General features: G+C 53.4%; 4 protein-coding genes across 4 annotated transcripts; all 4 read left to right on the forward strand.

Moving 5' to 3' along the window:
• Positions 1–3,305: 3,305 nt before the first annotated feature.
• On the forward strand, positions 3,306–3,674 carry CTAM01_15666 (uncharacterized protein; the record flags this gene model as incomplete). The annotated part of the gene is made up of 1 exon (XM_060531660.1): positions 3,306–3,674. The coding sequence occupies one exon, from the start codon at positions 3,306–3,308 to the stop codon at positions 3,672–3,674; it is 369 nt and encodes a 122-aa protein (XP_060373758.1).
• A 2,454-nt stretch (positions 3,675–6,128) lies between these two features.
• Positions 6,129–6,755, forward strand: CTAM01_15667 (uncharacterized protein; the record flags this gene model as incomplete). The annotated part of the gene is made up of 1 exon (XM_060531661.1): positions 6,129–6,755. One exon carries the CDS (start codon positions 6,129–6,131, stop codon positions 6,753–6,755), a length of 627 nt encoding a protein of 208 aa, XP_060373759.1.
• Positions 6,756–6,997: 242 nt separating this feature from the next.
• Positions 6,998–9,928, forward strand: CTAM01_15668 (uncharacterized protein; the record flags this gene model as incomplete). The annotated part of the gene is made up of 1 exon (XM_060531662.1): positions 6,998–9,928. One exon carries the CDS (start codon positions 6,998–7,000, stop codon positions 9,926–9,928), a length of 2,931 nt encoding a protein of 976 aa, XP_060373760.1.
• A 1,301-nt stretch (positions 9,929–11,229) lies between these two features.
• On the forward strand, positions 11,230–11,811 carry CTAM01_15669 (uncharacterized protein; the record flags this gene model as incomplete). Its single annotated transcript, XM_060531663.1, has 1 exon — positions 11,230–11,811. The coding sequence occupies one exon, from the start codon at positions 11,230–11,232 to the stop codon at positions 11,809–11,811; it is 582 nt and encodes a 193-aa protein (XP_060373761.1).
• Positions 11,812–12,688: the final 877 nt, after the last annotated feature.

Consider the following 12,688-nt stretch of genomic DNA (forward strand, 5'->3'; position numbering starts at 1 on the left):
TTCCTATTCGTGCCTTGATGTTCTCATGTCTTCGTGGGTTGTCGGTGGGTAGCATTGATATCGGCCCTACGGCTAAGGTAGTTTTGAAACCAAGACTTGACGATGCGGCATAGTCACTGAAGCCCGCCCGGGTTGCAGATGTGACTGAGAGAGAGGTACACGCGTCAACGGATGGCTGTTGAGATGATAGCATCACATGTCGGATGCAATGTTGAATGCAGTGTCGAGATTGCGAACCTTGCCCTGAATCACGGCAGGCTGAGCATGTTGGCCGTGTTGAGTCAATACTGCTGCAGCATCACGAATCGCCGATGACATGTTATCAAAGTTTTGCGTCGCCTCAAGCCAGCATCTCACCCGTCGTCATGCAGCATGCCGGTGACCCAAAAGGGGGTGGGAAGCAAAATAAAACAGCCCCCAAATGATGTTGTCCCCCTTGCCCAGCACAGCGCTCGTTTCAAGCTGAACTCTGACTTCTAGATCATCCAATGCCGGATGGCACTTGAAAACGTGTGGTGGATGCTCGGCGCGGACTCACCCGCCGTTGACTAGACTGCAATGCTTCTCACCTACTAATACATACTTCCATCTTCAAGCTGCTGCTAAGCTAAGATAGTTCGGCCACTTCATCAATGATCAGCCCGTAAAACAGAGTTTCTGTTTAGTCCGGCTGCAACTTCCGGACCATCTGCGATGCTGCGATGAGAAGAAAAAAGTGGTTGACACACGAACCACGAGATGGTCCCGATACCGCCCTCGTTTCGGACGGGACGCGGCCTAAAGTGGACCATCACCGACCGGACGAAGAAGGTCTCATCTTATTTTAGGACTTGGGCTCTACCGACACAGTTTTTGTTTCCCTGGCAGGTCCAGGGCTCAACGTTCTGGAATCTGTGGAGTTTTTTGTAGCGGAAAATCTTATGGTGTGACAAAAAATTAGGACTTGGGAAATGGTCACAAGAAAGAGAGAAACTCCACTGTTGGGAGAGAGCTCTTCCCTCTATCCGTAGGGGTCTAGACAAACATGCCTCTTCATTCCCTTGCGCACATCACACCAGGGGCACCCGATAGGAGTTGTCCACAGGGTTTACGCCGCTGTGAAAGATGGAAAGTGCGAGGGGGCACGGATAGTCAAATTGCCATGTGTGTGGATCGGGGGCATTGGGCTGGAACTTTGAACAGGGCTTCCCGAAGCGTGATGGATATCACGATCATGAGGCGAGGCAGAGATTTAAACCACAATTTGACAAACAATCAGTTGGATCGAAAGGATTTGGAGTCGTGAGGGGTTTCACGCCGCAGCAGAGGCGTGTCAGAGTACATTCTGGCCCCTGGATCCTGGCTTCAAGCTACAAAACCCATTCCTTCCCTCGGATCCTGTACCGAATGCAGCTTAATGGGAAGAGAGGGGAAAGACGGGATAGCTGCAGGACAGTCACAGTTGGGGCCCCGGGGGCGACTTTATTGTGGAATGGAGCAATTTTTGGGGTTCCGCCGAGGAGGAGAAATGCGAAAAGGCGATGGCGCAGAGTGGTGGGAAACTCGGTCGGATCGTGAAAGTCTTTTTGGAGAAGAGGAGATGGGGACCTGAGGGGGAGAAAGAGAAAAAGAGGATATCTCGAAATATGGATCCAAGGCTCGGGATTTCCGGATTAGGGAAACCGAGGAGAGGGACGTGGAGGGGACGTGAACCTGTGAAAGCTGAGTGAGTCGACGATGAGCGACAGGGGGCCCCTTTTTGTCATCACACGGACGAGCGAGACATAAGCTGGAACGGCCGATATATCCACTCCCGGCCGCCTAGTGGAGAGGTCAAGAAGAGTATCCGTACGGATAGGTAAAATGATTGAGTGTCCGTGGTTGGGAACCGACGAGTACGCGGGCTGAAGACGATGGATTTCGGTACCTTGCGCAAGGGAACAGGCGAGGAAAGAGGAGCTTCGTCTTTGCAGCTTGCTTGGAATCAGCGGAATCCGGTGTAGAGCTTCTCAAGGCTTGAGAGGACGACCTGGAGCTTGGAGGGGTCACCCCATCTTCCTCCCGTCGCGGCAGGGCGGTCTAGAACGGCGGCCGAAACTCTTTCTTGCGGTGGGATGGATGGGGTGTGTGTGGACGGGTCTGATTCACGATGGTTGATGCTCCTCCCGGTTCCGGTGTCCCGGGCGGCACGGGAGGGCGGGCAAACGCATACACGCAACGCACGGCACACACGCACGCACACACATCTGTGGTGTCAATCACGACTTAAGTTCGAATGAGATTGGCAATCTGTGTTGGCAACGTCGGTGCGCGGCATGAGTGATGGACGGCGCGCCGCATGGATGTTGTGATAGGGGGGTGCTTAGTAGGAGGGGGGGCCAAAGATGGTGAACGGGCGTCACAGCCTCACTCAGGATAGAAACAGTAGATCGGTCATCGGTGGACATATTATGGTCGCGACCGTTGCCGTGGTAGTGTAGTGTAGTAGTTCTATCAGATACGAGGGTTACGCGCGTAGACTCGTAGCTTGTACGGGGAGTTTTGCTGACCGAGGACAAAAGGTATGATAGATTGGATCGTTCGAATGACGAAGAACAACAAGTACCGACGACAGTGAACCTTGGGACAACTCAGGATCGCCAACTCAAAGTCAGATCACAATTCCAAGGAACGCTGGACAGATGTTCATGTGATAGTGGGGTCTGTTTTACATCATCGAGTAAGGGCCGTTGTACGTTCCGTCCTTCGTTCGAAGGGGACCCGGAAGATCAACGAGCCAGTTGGAAAACGGACAGCAGAGCCTCTCGAACGTATCACTCTAGGTGGTGTCCTGTCAAGGACGCATATCAAAGAATAGCAACAGCAGAGAATGTGACGGTAGGAGCCAAGCTGAGTTTGGACATGGACCTTCGTTCGTCTCTCGCTAGGCGGAGTTAGTCGGCCATCCGGGAGGGTGGGAAAAAGGGGGGGCGTGTGGGATGGTCATGTTTTTGTCGATGCTTCACCGTTCTCCCCTACGTCATATAGTCTCGCCATGGCGCGTCGACCGGTTTTCGCAACCGCTGGCACCGGTGGCTCGGGATGGACGCAGGCGGCCGCGCGAGCGACGACAGGCGTGAGAGAGAGAGAGGGCTGCAGTGCTGCACAATTTTCTTTGCATTTTTTGCCATTGGCTAGGTTCCGCGCTTCGGATGTTTGGCCCGGGAGACAATGGACGGATAGATGTGAACACTGCAGACTGCAGTCCGCATAGGGGCTAGCCAGCGCAGAGATGCTCTGCCAGATCGGGGGTTTCCATTCTAGCATACGCCACTCCAAGCCCAGCAATGACAATGCCCGCCCGCGGCGGCGTCAGGGGTGCCATGATGTTCGGCCAGGGAGCTGCCCTGATTGTTTCGTCTGTTTGGCTTTTTGGAGCCCTGGAGCTAGCAGGGGACGGAGGGGTTCCGATGGCAGGCTTCGGAGTCATGCGAGAGATGACAATTTCTGGAGGGGGAGTTTTTGTTTTGAGAGGTTCTTTTGTGAGAAATGAATGCGTGTGTGTTCGAATGGGACTGTTTCTGATAATCCATTATCCGCCCAGGTACGCCGTTGATGACGGGATGATCTCGAAACGGGATGACACTGTGACACATGGTAAGTTTACAGAGGGTGAGAGTAGTTGTCGTTCTGAGGCATTACGGCGAAAAAGTTAAGATTTGGATGAGCGGTGATCTTAGGGTAGAGCAGTTCGGTAGCAAATGATGTGTGTCTGAGCTGACACGAGTAGGTAATACTGGTACTGCCGAACAGGAGTGAGAGTGACGAGTGAAGAATGAAAAGGAGCATTCCAGAGAGAAAACTCAAACCAAGGCGGCGAAATGACGACTACTGGAAAGGTTATGGCAAATAGCAAACAAAGTCTCGGCCGGGCGCATTCTGTTATCTCAATCGGCCCTACGAACATCGAAGCAACCGATTGGGATACAAGATTGGTTCATCGATCACATCTGCGACAGCACTACGGCAGTGGTTGCTTCTTCTTCATGTGCTCGCCGGCTAGCCATTCGTAGTTCTCTCTCACTCTCTAATCTGTCTGACTCTAGCCGCCGCCCGTGCTTGGACCTACCACACCTCCGAAGTGCTTCCCGTCCACACCCCCTCTAACCTCTCACAGGGAACATGGCTTGAACACACCCTCCCCCTTTGGGACCCTTTTAGGTGTCCTCAAGGCCCAGAACGGGCACCGGCGACGGGTCGACGGACCTAACATACTATAGCGGAACGGCTAAGGTAAGTCAGATCGCGCCAGAGACGTTCTGTTGGGAACGCATGGAAGGAGTTGGGATGCCAATGCCCGTTAGCTTGAAAGGTTTTCTTCGTTCAACCCGTGGCTTTCGCAGTCTCTGGCAGGGGCTACTGCCGGAACATTGCCGGCCGGACTCGGTGTTCGCTGTTTAACAATGAGACTCTATATGAGTTTGACAGCATCTGAGTTTTCAAACCGCGTTTTCAATGTTCACAGAGAGACGCGTCCGTGGCGTTAAATTGGGTCTCTCTTGATAGTTTGAAGGCGAACTCATGCCGACGCCGGTGACACGGAAGCCTAGAAGCAGTTCATGTACGCTTTATGGAGATGAGTAAGAGATTGATGTGCGCACCTCACCTCCTTGACTCAAGTGTCCTCACAACGTTCTCGACTCCTGTGCTCCTGTCATTTCACACATACAGATACGGGCAGTCAGGCACACGGGGCTCTCCTCACTGTCGGCCGGCCCATTCTCAGGTGAGAGAGGATTATCCGTACGAACTTGAAAAGGGCCAAGAGAGGTGCGGGTATGGCGCGCGTAAAAGACACAAGAGACTCGACTGATAACGACGACAGCGAGTCCACTGCGTCGTCTTGGTGCAGGCACGTGTGACGCGAGACAAGTGCGCTAAACAGCTCCAGACGGTCTGCGACTGTCGTGAGAAGAGGCAATGATAGGCGCCTGGTGGTACGAACAGCTTAGCAGAGCTTCACTTTAGGGCAAGTCGGAAGCGCAGGGCTTCGGCAAGCTGCGAAAGGGTACTTCGTAGAGAGGTGAGGGTGTTGGAGGGAGGGGGAAGAGGGGTGAGCTGATATGACGGCATGGGGGTCACCGACGCAGGCACTGGGGGTTTAGCTGGGCTGCACACACTCTCTTTTTACAGAGAATGCACAAAATGGACGGCTAAGGGTTCCTGGCAGGGATGGCGGGAACCTTGGAGGGCTGGAGGGGAGGGAGGGGTGGCATCTTGAAGGCTCAATCATGTCCTTCAGAGAATCTGACTTTGACGCTGGTGACCGAATCTCTCAGTTTTGTGTGTTCGTATGACTCTCACTCTCATTCAGTAGTATTACGCTCACTCGCCCTCTTACTCACTCATGTCTGTACACTCACTCACTCACTCACAGTCTCTCACATCAAACTCTTCACTCACTGTAAGGTATCACTGTATCACTGAAAGAACGGGAAGGTGTGGCGGTCTTCGATAGGGGTTTCCGCGGCAGGATCCACTCTTTCTAGCACAATGCCATTTCTAGCGCAAGGGAAAAATCCTCGACGGCGGCAAGAGCTGCACACTAAGCAGGTACGTATCGCAGAGATACACAGGTACCTCTCGGCGCGTTCCCTTCCATTCTGCCGGTACATTCTGCCTCAGGTTGCCTCTTCCCTCCATCTTGTCGCCTTTGCAAACTCGCAGGCCGCCGCAAAGTCGAAACTGCATGGCAATATGCAAGCTCTTTGCACCAACGATTCAATGATTCCGGCATAGCGATCAATGACATTACTCGACACACACTTCCTCTTCTTAGCCACACACTCGATGCGGCTCGAGGCTGGAGCTTGCGCACTCTTATCGCCGATTCCACCCACCACAACATCGTCGACTCGAACTTCTCTCCACTTCTCTCTGACAACTGTTGTGGACCCTTCGTGTCTTTTTCTCGCTCGCCCTTCCATCCCTCACACGGCGTTCCCAGTCAGCGTGCCAGCACCCTCCACTTCGCTCGCTCTCGCGCCCCGCCAGCCGAGAGAGTCCGTCTAGCTTGGCCAAGGTGCCATGGACGAGCAGCAGGGTCACAGCCCACTCTTCGTAGGGCCCGGCATGGCGAGGCGTGGGATTGTCAATCATTCATGTCCATGATGGGTGTGGTGACGGAGCGTGGGACCATGGGCGTGAACGTGGATATCGACGTCAAACATGGTTCAAGGTCAATCTTCTCCACCACCATTACAGACCACAGACACGCAGCTGCAAATACTCTGTTTTCTACAGATGTACGGATACGCCGTGGCGTACAAGTGTATGGATATGGATACCACAGAGCAGAGCCGTCAGTCTTGCGTGATAACGCAGAGGCGCACCAAACACGCCAATCCTCTAGCACCGGGGCCGAGAAACACCACTACGGTCACCACGCTCCAAGCAAGGAACCGGCGACGAGTCGACTACGGGCCCGTGGAGCCTCCCGGTCTGCTCGTTGCCGTTTCTGTTGCTGTGTTTTCCTGGGATCTGCTTTCCTCCGCTCGATTCTCAGCTGTAGCTTCTCCAGTTCTTTCTCCCTTCTCCGTCTTGTGTTTTTCGCCATTCATTACGTCCCGTCTCTCCGCTCCTTCCGCCTGCTTTCCAAGCTTCTCGACTCCATTGATCATCCCCTCCTCGCCCTCCTCCTCTTCCTTGACCTCCTCCCACCCTCCAAACCAACTTCAACTAGCTTTCCAACTTCCTCACATAATGGCGCCTACTTTCCACGAGTGCTACCGCCGTGAGGTCCACTGATGACACTACCCCACGATAACGACAACACTATTCATCCATCGATATCTGGATACTTGACTCGATATACCCAGAAAACCTGCATCTTCACCAGCAGCTCTAATCCATCCAGTCACGACTATCTTGTATAGAGGCTCTTGTACCACCACCTGCGATATCTTCAAACTCAATTGAGGACAATCGAGCTGAATCAACCAACAGCCTGGAAACGGCGATCGTTTCCTCTTTAGACAACATGTCAGGCTCGCCTCAAGAGTCCGGCCAGACGAGCTCCGGCTCCAGCAACACACCGCCGAATCCTTTCGAGAATCCAGCACAGGAACAGCCCAAGCTTCGAACTCCGCCATTGCTTCACCCTTCGTCGGCAACACCGCAGGCTCGAAAAGAGAAGAAGGAGAAGAAGAAGGTTGGCTTCCATGCCGACAGCCCTCAGCCTAGCCAGACACCCCTGGTAGACAATCGGCCACCAAGCATCGTGATTGACGATGACTACTTCGCGCAGTCAATGTCCCCCGAAGTTAACCCCTTTGATACACCTGGACGCATTGCTACTCCAAGACGAGACAACGACGCAACCCCAGCGGGAGCTCCAGATGCCGGTGAGCTACGTCGTGCTTTAACCCAGGTCTTGATTTCGGAGAACCAGGAGAACAATCCTTCCGAGACACCTGCCCGGCCCCGGCCCGTGCTCCGCCGTAACACCAGCTACGATGCACCCGAGGAAAGACAGAAAGCCGACCTCGCTGAGCAAACTGCCGGCGAGCGGCAGCAGCGTTCGGGTTTGGAGGCCCGCCAGCGTGCCAATCGCTTGGCTGTAAGTGTTGAGAACTACTCCTCACCCCCTTCCCGTCGCAACTCCATCGACGGATACAACCCATTTAGCGATGATGAGGAAACCGATCACGTCACCGGCTTGAGCTCTGCGGTTGATGGGTCGGATGAGCGACGAAAGGTCCGGTCCCGTCCCAGAAAGAACTCGCACTTGGATGCCGAGAATCTCGTCCGATCTCACACCAGGAGAGCCAAGAAGGGTGGCCGAGGACCGAATGACTACTTCAAGTACGAGGCGCCTGCAGGTGCCCGATCTGGCACCGCCACGCCCACTTTGGAGCAGTCTTACGCTCACGACTATGTTCCGCCCCCGAAGCAGTATCACGGAGGCATTCTATCATCGCTCCTCAAGCTCTACAACGAGAATGGCAGCGGCGGTAGCAGTGGCCGAAACACGCCGGGTTCCAACACACCAGCTACAGCTACGCCCAATCACTCGCCTCCGGGCTCTATGCCAGCCTCCGCTGCGCCCTCAACCCCTGGATCACCTCGGCCTTCTCGCCCCAACAGTGGCCTGTTCAACTACCACAAGAAGCAAGGCTCTCGTTCCTCCATGGCTCTGGCTGAGCTTATGAAGTCGTCGTCCGCCATGGCAGGGCCGGCTTCGAGTGTGTTTAGCCAGGGCTTCACCGAGAAGCTCAAGACGGAGCCCCCGTCACGGCCGAAGAGGAAGAAGTCTGGAGTCTGGGGCGGATCTTCACCAAAGTCATCAAAGTCTGAAGACAAGCACCGCATTACTAAGCACATTGCTCAGATCTTGTCGAGGCATAAGTATCTCGTCAAGCTGTGCAGGGCGCTGATGATGTACGGAGCTCCAACCCACAGACTGGAGGAATACATGAAGATGTCGGCACGAGTCCTCGAGATCGAGGGTCAGTTCCTCTACATTCCCGGCTGTATGATTATCAGTTTCGACGACAGCGCGACACACACCACCGAGGTCAAGATCGTCCGCTCGGCACACGGTGTCGATCTGGGCAAGCTGCGCGACGTGCACGACATCTATAAGCAGGTTGTCCACGATTTGATCAGCGCCGATGAGGCTACCATCATGTTGGAGAGCATCACAGCTCGCAAGCTCAAGTTCGGCAATTGGATGCGCGTGCCCGTCTATGGCCTCGCCAGTGTGTGTGTCGCCCCCTTCGCCTTTCAGGGACGCTTCATCGACTTGCCCATCGCTTTCATTCTTGGTTGCATCCTGGGCTGGATGCAATTGATCCTTGCCCCGAGCAACGAGCTGTATGCGAACGTCTTTGAAATTACCGCCTCCATCGTCACCTCCTTCTTGGCCCGCGCCTTCGGCTCCATCAACAACGGCGAATTATTTTGCTTCTCCGCACTGGCGCAGAGCTCCATTGCCCTCATTCTTCCAGGTTACATGGTCCTCTGTAGCAGTTTGGAGTTGCAAAGCCACAACTTGGTCGCCGGCAGTGTTCGCATGGTTTATGCAATGATCTACACGCTCTTCCTCGGATACGGAACTACGATTGGCACTGCGCTCTACGGCATGATCGACCGCCACGCAGAGTCGAGAACGACCTGCACCAACCCGCTTAATAGGAATTGGTACCTGTTGTTTGTGCCGGGCTTCACCCTCTGCCTCTGTATTATCAATCAGGCCAAGTGGAAGCAGACACCTGTCATGATCACCATCTCACTCGCCGGCTTCCTCGTTAACAGCTACTCGTCTGACTTCTTTGTCGGCAACGCTCAGATCTCGAACATGCTTGGCGCCCTTACCGTGGGATTGCTAGCTAACCTCTACTCCCGCCTTGGCCGCCATGCTCACAACTATTTCCTCGACTTCCTCGACTGGTGGGATCTTCGCATGGCCCCGCGCTTCGTTAGCGCTAGCCGCCGTCGCAACGAGCGTCCTCGTCCGGAAATGTACCAAATGTCTGGCCAAACCGCTGGAGCTGCCGGTCCCACTGGCGTCCATACCCCCGGAGAGAACACTCCCGAAGGATCGGCGCCAGCAACACCCACCACCACGACCTTCTCTGAGAAGGACAAGGCCCAAGGTGTCGTCCCGGAGCGGAAGCGCACCGTCGGATATGGACTCGCCGCCGCCGCTATGCTTCCAGCTATATTTGTGCAGGTCCCTAGTGGTCTCGCGGCTGGCGGGTCATTGTTGGCAGGTGTCACGTCGGCTGATCAGATCACAAACAATAACGGTACTTCGACATCAACCGACAGTTCAGACCTTAACAACTCGGCCTTTGCGGTTCTTCTTAGCGTTATTCAGGTCGCTATTGGCATCACCGTTGGGTTATTTATGAGCGCCCTCATGGTTTACCCTCTGGGTAAGAGAAGAAGTGGCCTACTCAGCTTCTAGTTAGTGCGATTTCACACGGTTATACCGGCATGGTTTTGGCTTTCGCCACTCTTTGGGAAGCCCTTCAACATTCCGAGGTGGAAGCACGAGCCGGATGTGGAGTTGGGGTTCGCGGCAGAGAGCTGGGCACAAGAGGAGGATTCGTTGGCGTTTAAGAAGGCGTATAGAAGGGCAAGCATATGAAATAGCACTGTGGCGTTTGTCGGTAGCGTTCGTTTGGATTTGGTTGGATTCACTTTGTTCTTTCAAGCATTGGCCACGGAGTAACAGTACAAGACGTCGGATCTTGGCGGTGACAAATACAGCACTAGACAATATGAAGACTATAGACGTAGAGATAGAACAACTGGATTCGAGCTCAGCTCTCCATACTTTATGTTTCATCCTTTTGCTCTTTCTGACTTGCCTTTGTCACAAGTTCGATGTTGTACACCTCCCTTGTGTTTCAATGCCGCTACCACAGGCAGTTGTAAGAATATTGGCGAGGGCAAGCGACGCTATCAATTTCGATTACGGTGACTTCTAATGCTCCCATGACGCGTAGGGTGGGGAGGTTCATAGGCAGAATCCGGACCAGCTGTTGTTGAACCTTTCTTCTTTATTCGGACTTAACACCATGTCACGATCATTACCAACCTCTTCGGCCTCGATGCCGAAGGAAATGCATTTATCGTTTGCTGATGCCATGGAACCAACTCCCACCATACTCAACTCCGATGGCGATGATGCCCCAGCAAGGTCCTCGATGAGCAAGTTGGGGCTCAAACTTTGCTGATAAAGAGAAGAAGATGGTGATTTACCCTCATAAAGTTATACGATAGTTGGTCTGGTGGTGTACCCTAGGAAACGGTGTTGTACCTTGACGGCATGTAGGAGGCTATATAATTCGGAGCATCTCCACCAAATTGTTTGATTAATCTGGGAGAAAAACCACTCACTCCTGTCTGGTACAACCCACTAGTCTTCGGTTCACTCTCTACGTTCAGAGGCTCTCTAGAGTTCTGCACAATACCACTTCACCACATTACCGAACCATCAGAGCTTGATACTTTATCAGACAGAGTCGGTCCAGCTGTTCTACAACTTACATGCTGTCACTCTTACAATTCACAAAAAACACCAACTACACCTCATCACACTTCCTGGTTAGAAGTTCACAGGCTTCTCGGCCAATCCTATCTACCTCTACCAATACTCCTCAGCCTCAGCAAACCTGGTCAGGACTACAGAGTCTTCTTCCCAGTTTCACCCACCTCATCTCACCAAGCCCATCGCCCTCACCAAACAAACAAACATCCACAATGCTCCGCATCTTCAACCACATGGTCCCCTACCCCCGGCCCAAGGGCTTCCTCGTCCCAGACCCGGAAGTCTACAAAGGCCTGGACGCAATCCAACAGCATGGCACCGCCACGTCAGACCTCGCCCAGCGCACAGGACGCGTCCGCTGCCTCGCCATTACGCAGCAGGATAAACTCCGCGAAGAGCTAGCCTACCTCAAAGAATGCCAGCTCCACGACCACGCGCGCATGGACGAGGATTACGGAATGAGGATGCAGGGCTGCAATATGCAGTTCCGGCCTGGTGGACTCGGTTCTGGTGCTGCGGATATGTACCCGAGGAAGATGTCGAATAATGACATCTTGATGGCGAAAAGGATTGAGAAGTGCTATCGGAGGCGGATGAAGGAGTTGAAGGAGGAGAAGAGGAAGAATGCGATTTGGTTGGATTTGTGGTATGATCAGCAGGTTGTTAAGGTTGATCGCCTGTTGAGGAAGGAGTGGGATCAGAGTGGGGAGTGTGAGGGATATCCGTATTGGGCGGCGGAGAGGCGCGAGGTGAAGCGCAAGATGAAGCGCAAGGTGAAGCGTTCTGCGAAGTAAGACTTCAAGGGGATGCGTGGGTACATTCCCTTACGACATATCACGACCGGCGTACGTTCATGAGAATGTGATTGGGTACTGGATACGTTGAGTCGGGTTTGCTTTTTGAGTACATACTACACTACAACTGCACTACTGATGCTCATCGAGAGACCGGGACGTACATGTCATTAGGCATGGCCTGTGTTGCAAACATTACGCACACAGGAAAATGCAAGACATTCATAATTATACAAACCACGATTGCCCCTCATAACTATTCTGAAATCACTCGCTGCACTTCTGTTCAAGTTTGCAACTTCCTCTGTTAAGTGATGAGACGAGCGGGCCATCTGGGGTCACATAGCAAGTTTGAGACAGTCGTGGCATAGCATAAACCCAAGGCATTGCTGATTTTACCATCTTCCTAACGAGATTCACCCGGCTCCGAGCAATTCGCCACTTTTCTTAAATCTTTCTTCCTGAAATCACCAGGGATGGCTGAGATATGCTACCGCACCCTGCTTTCAGATGAAACCGCAACTCCTTTTCAGCGAACAGCCTCCCAAGACAGATCAGGTCGATACCACACAGACTCTGAGGCTTACAAAGGATGCACGCGTTTATGTTTTGATCCCAATCACGGGGGTTGAACACACTCGCGGAGTAAACTAGATTGATGTTGGGAAGTTGTACTGACGATGGAGGAGGTATGGAGCGGACTGAAATCAGTCCATTGCAGATAGTACGCGTCACGTCCAGTGAGAATGGCTTCTTCAAGTCCCTGCTGCTGGACTTCTACGGTAGGAAGGTAAACCGGGTTTATCATTTTCGGTATTGGTAGAGAGAAAATTACTCAATGCTCCCTTTAGGGCGGCTAATTATTCCGTGTGCTCGA

Source organism: Colletotrichum tamarilloi (genome assembly GCF_030869305.1).
Source record: "Colletotrichum tamarilloi strain Tom-12 chromosome Unknown Scaffold_172.1, whole genome shotgun sequence".
Lineage (NCBI taxonomy): Eukaryota > Fungi > Ascomycota > Sordariomycetes > Glomerellales > Glomerellaceae > Colletotrichum > Colletotrichum tamarilloi.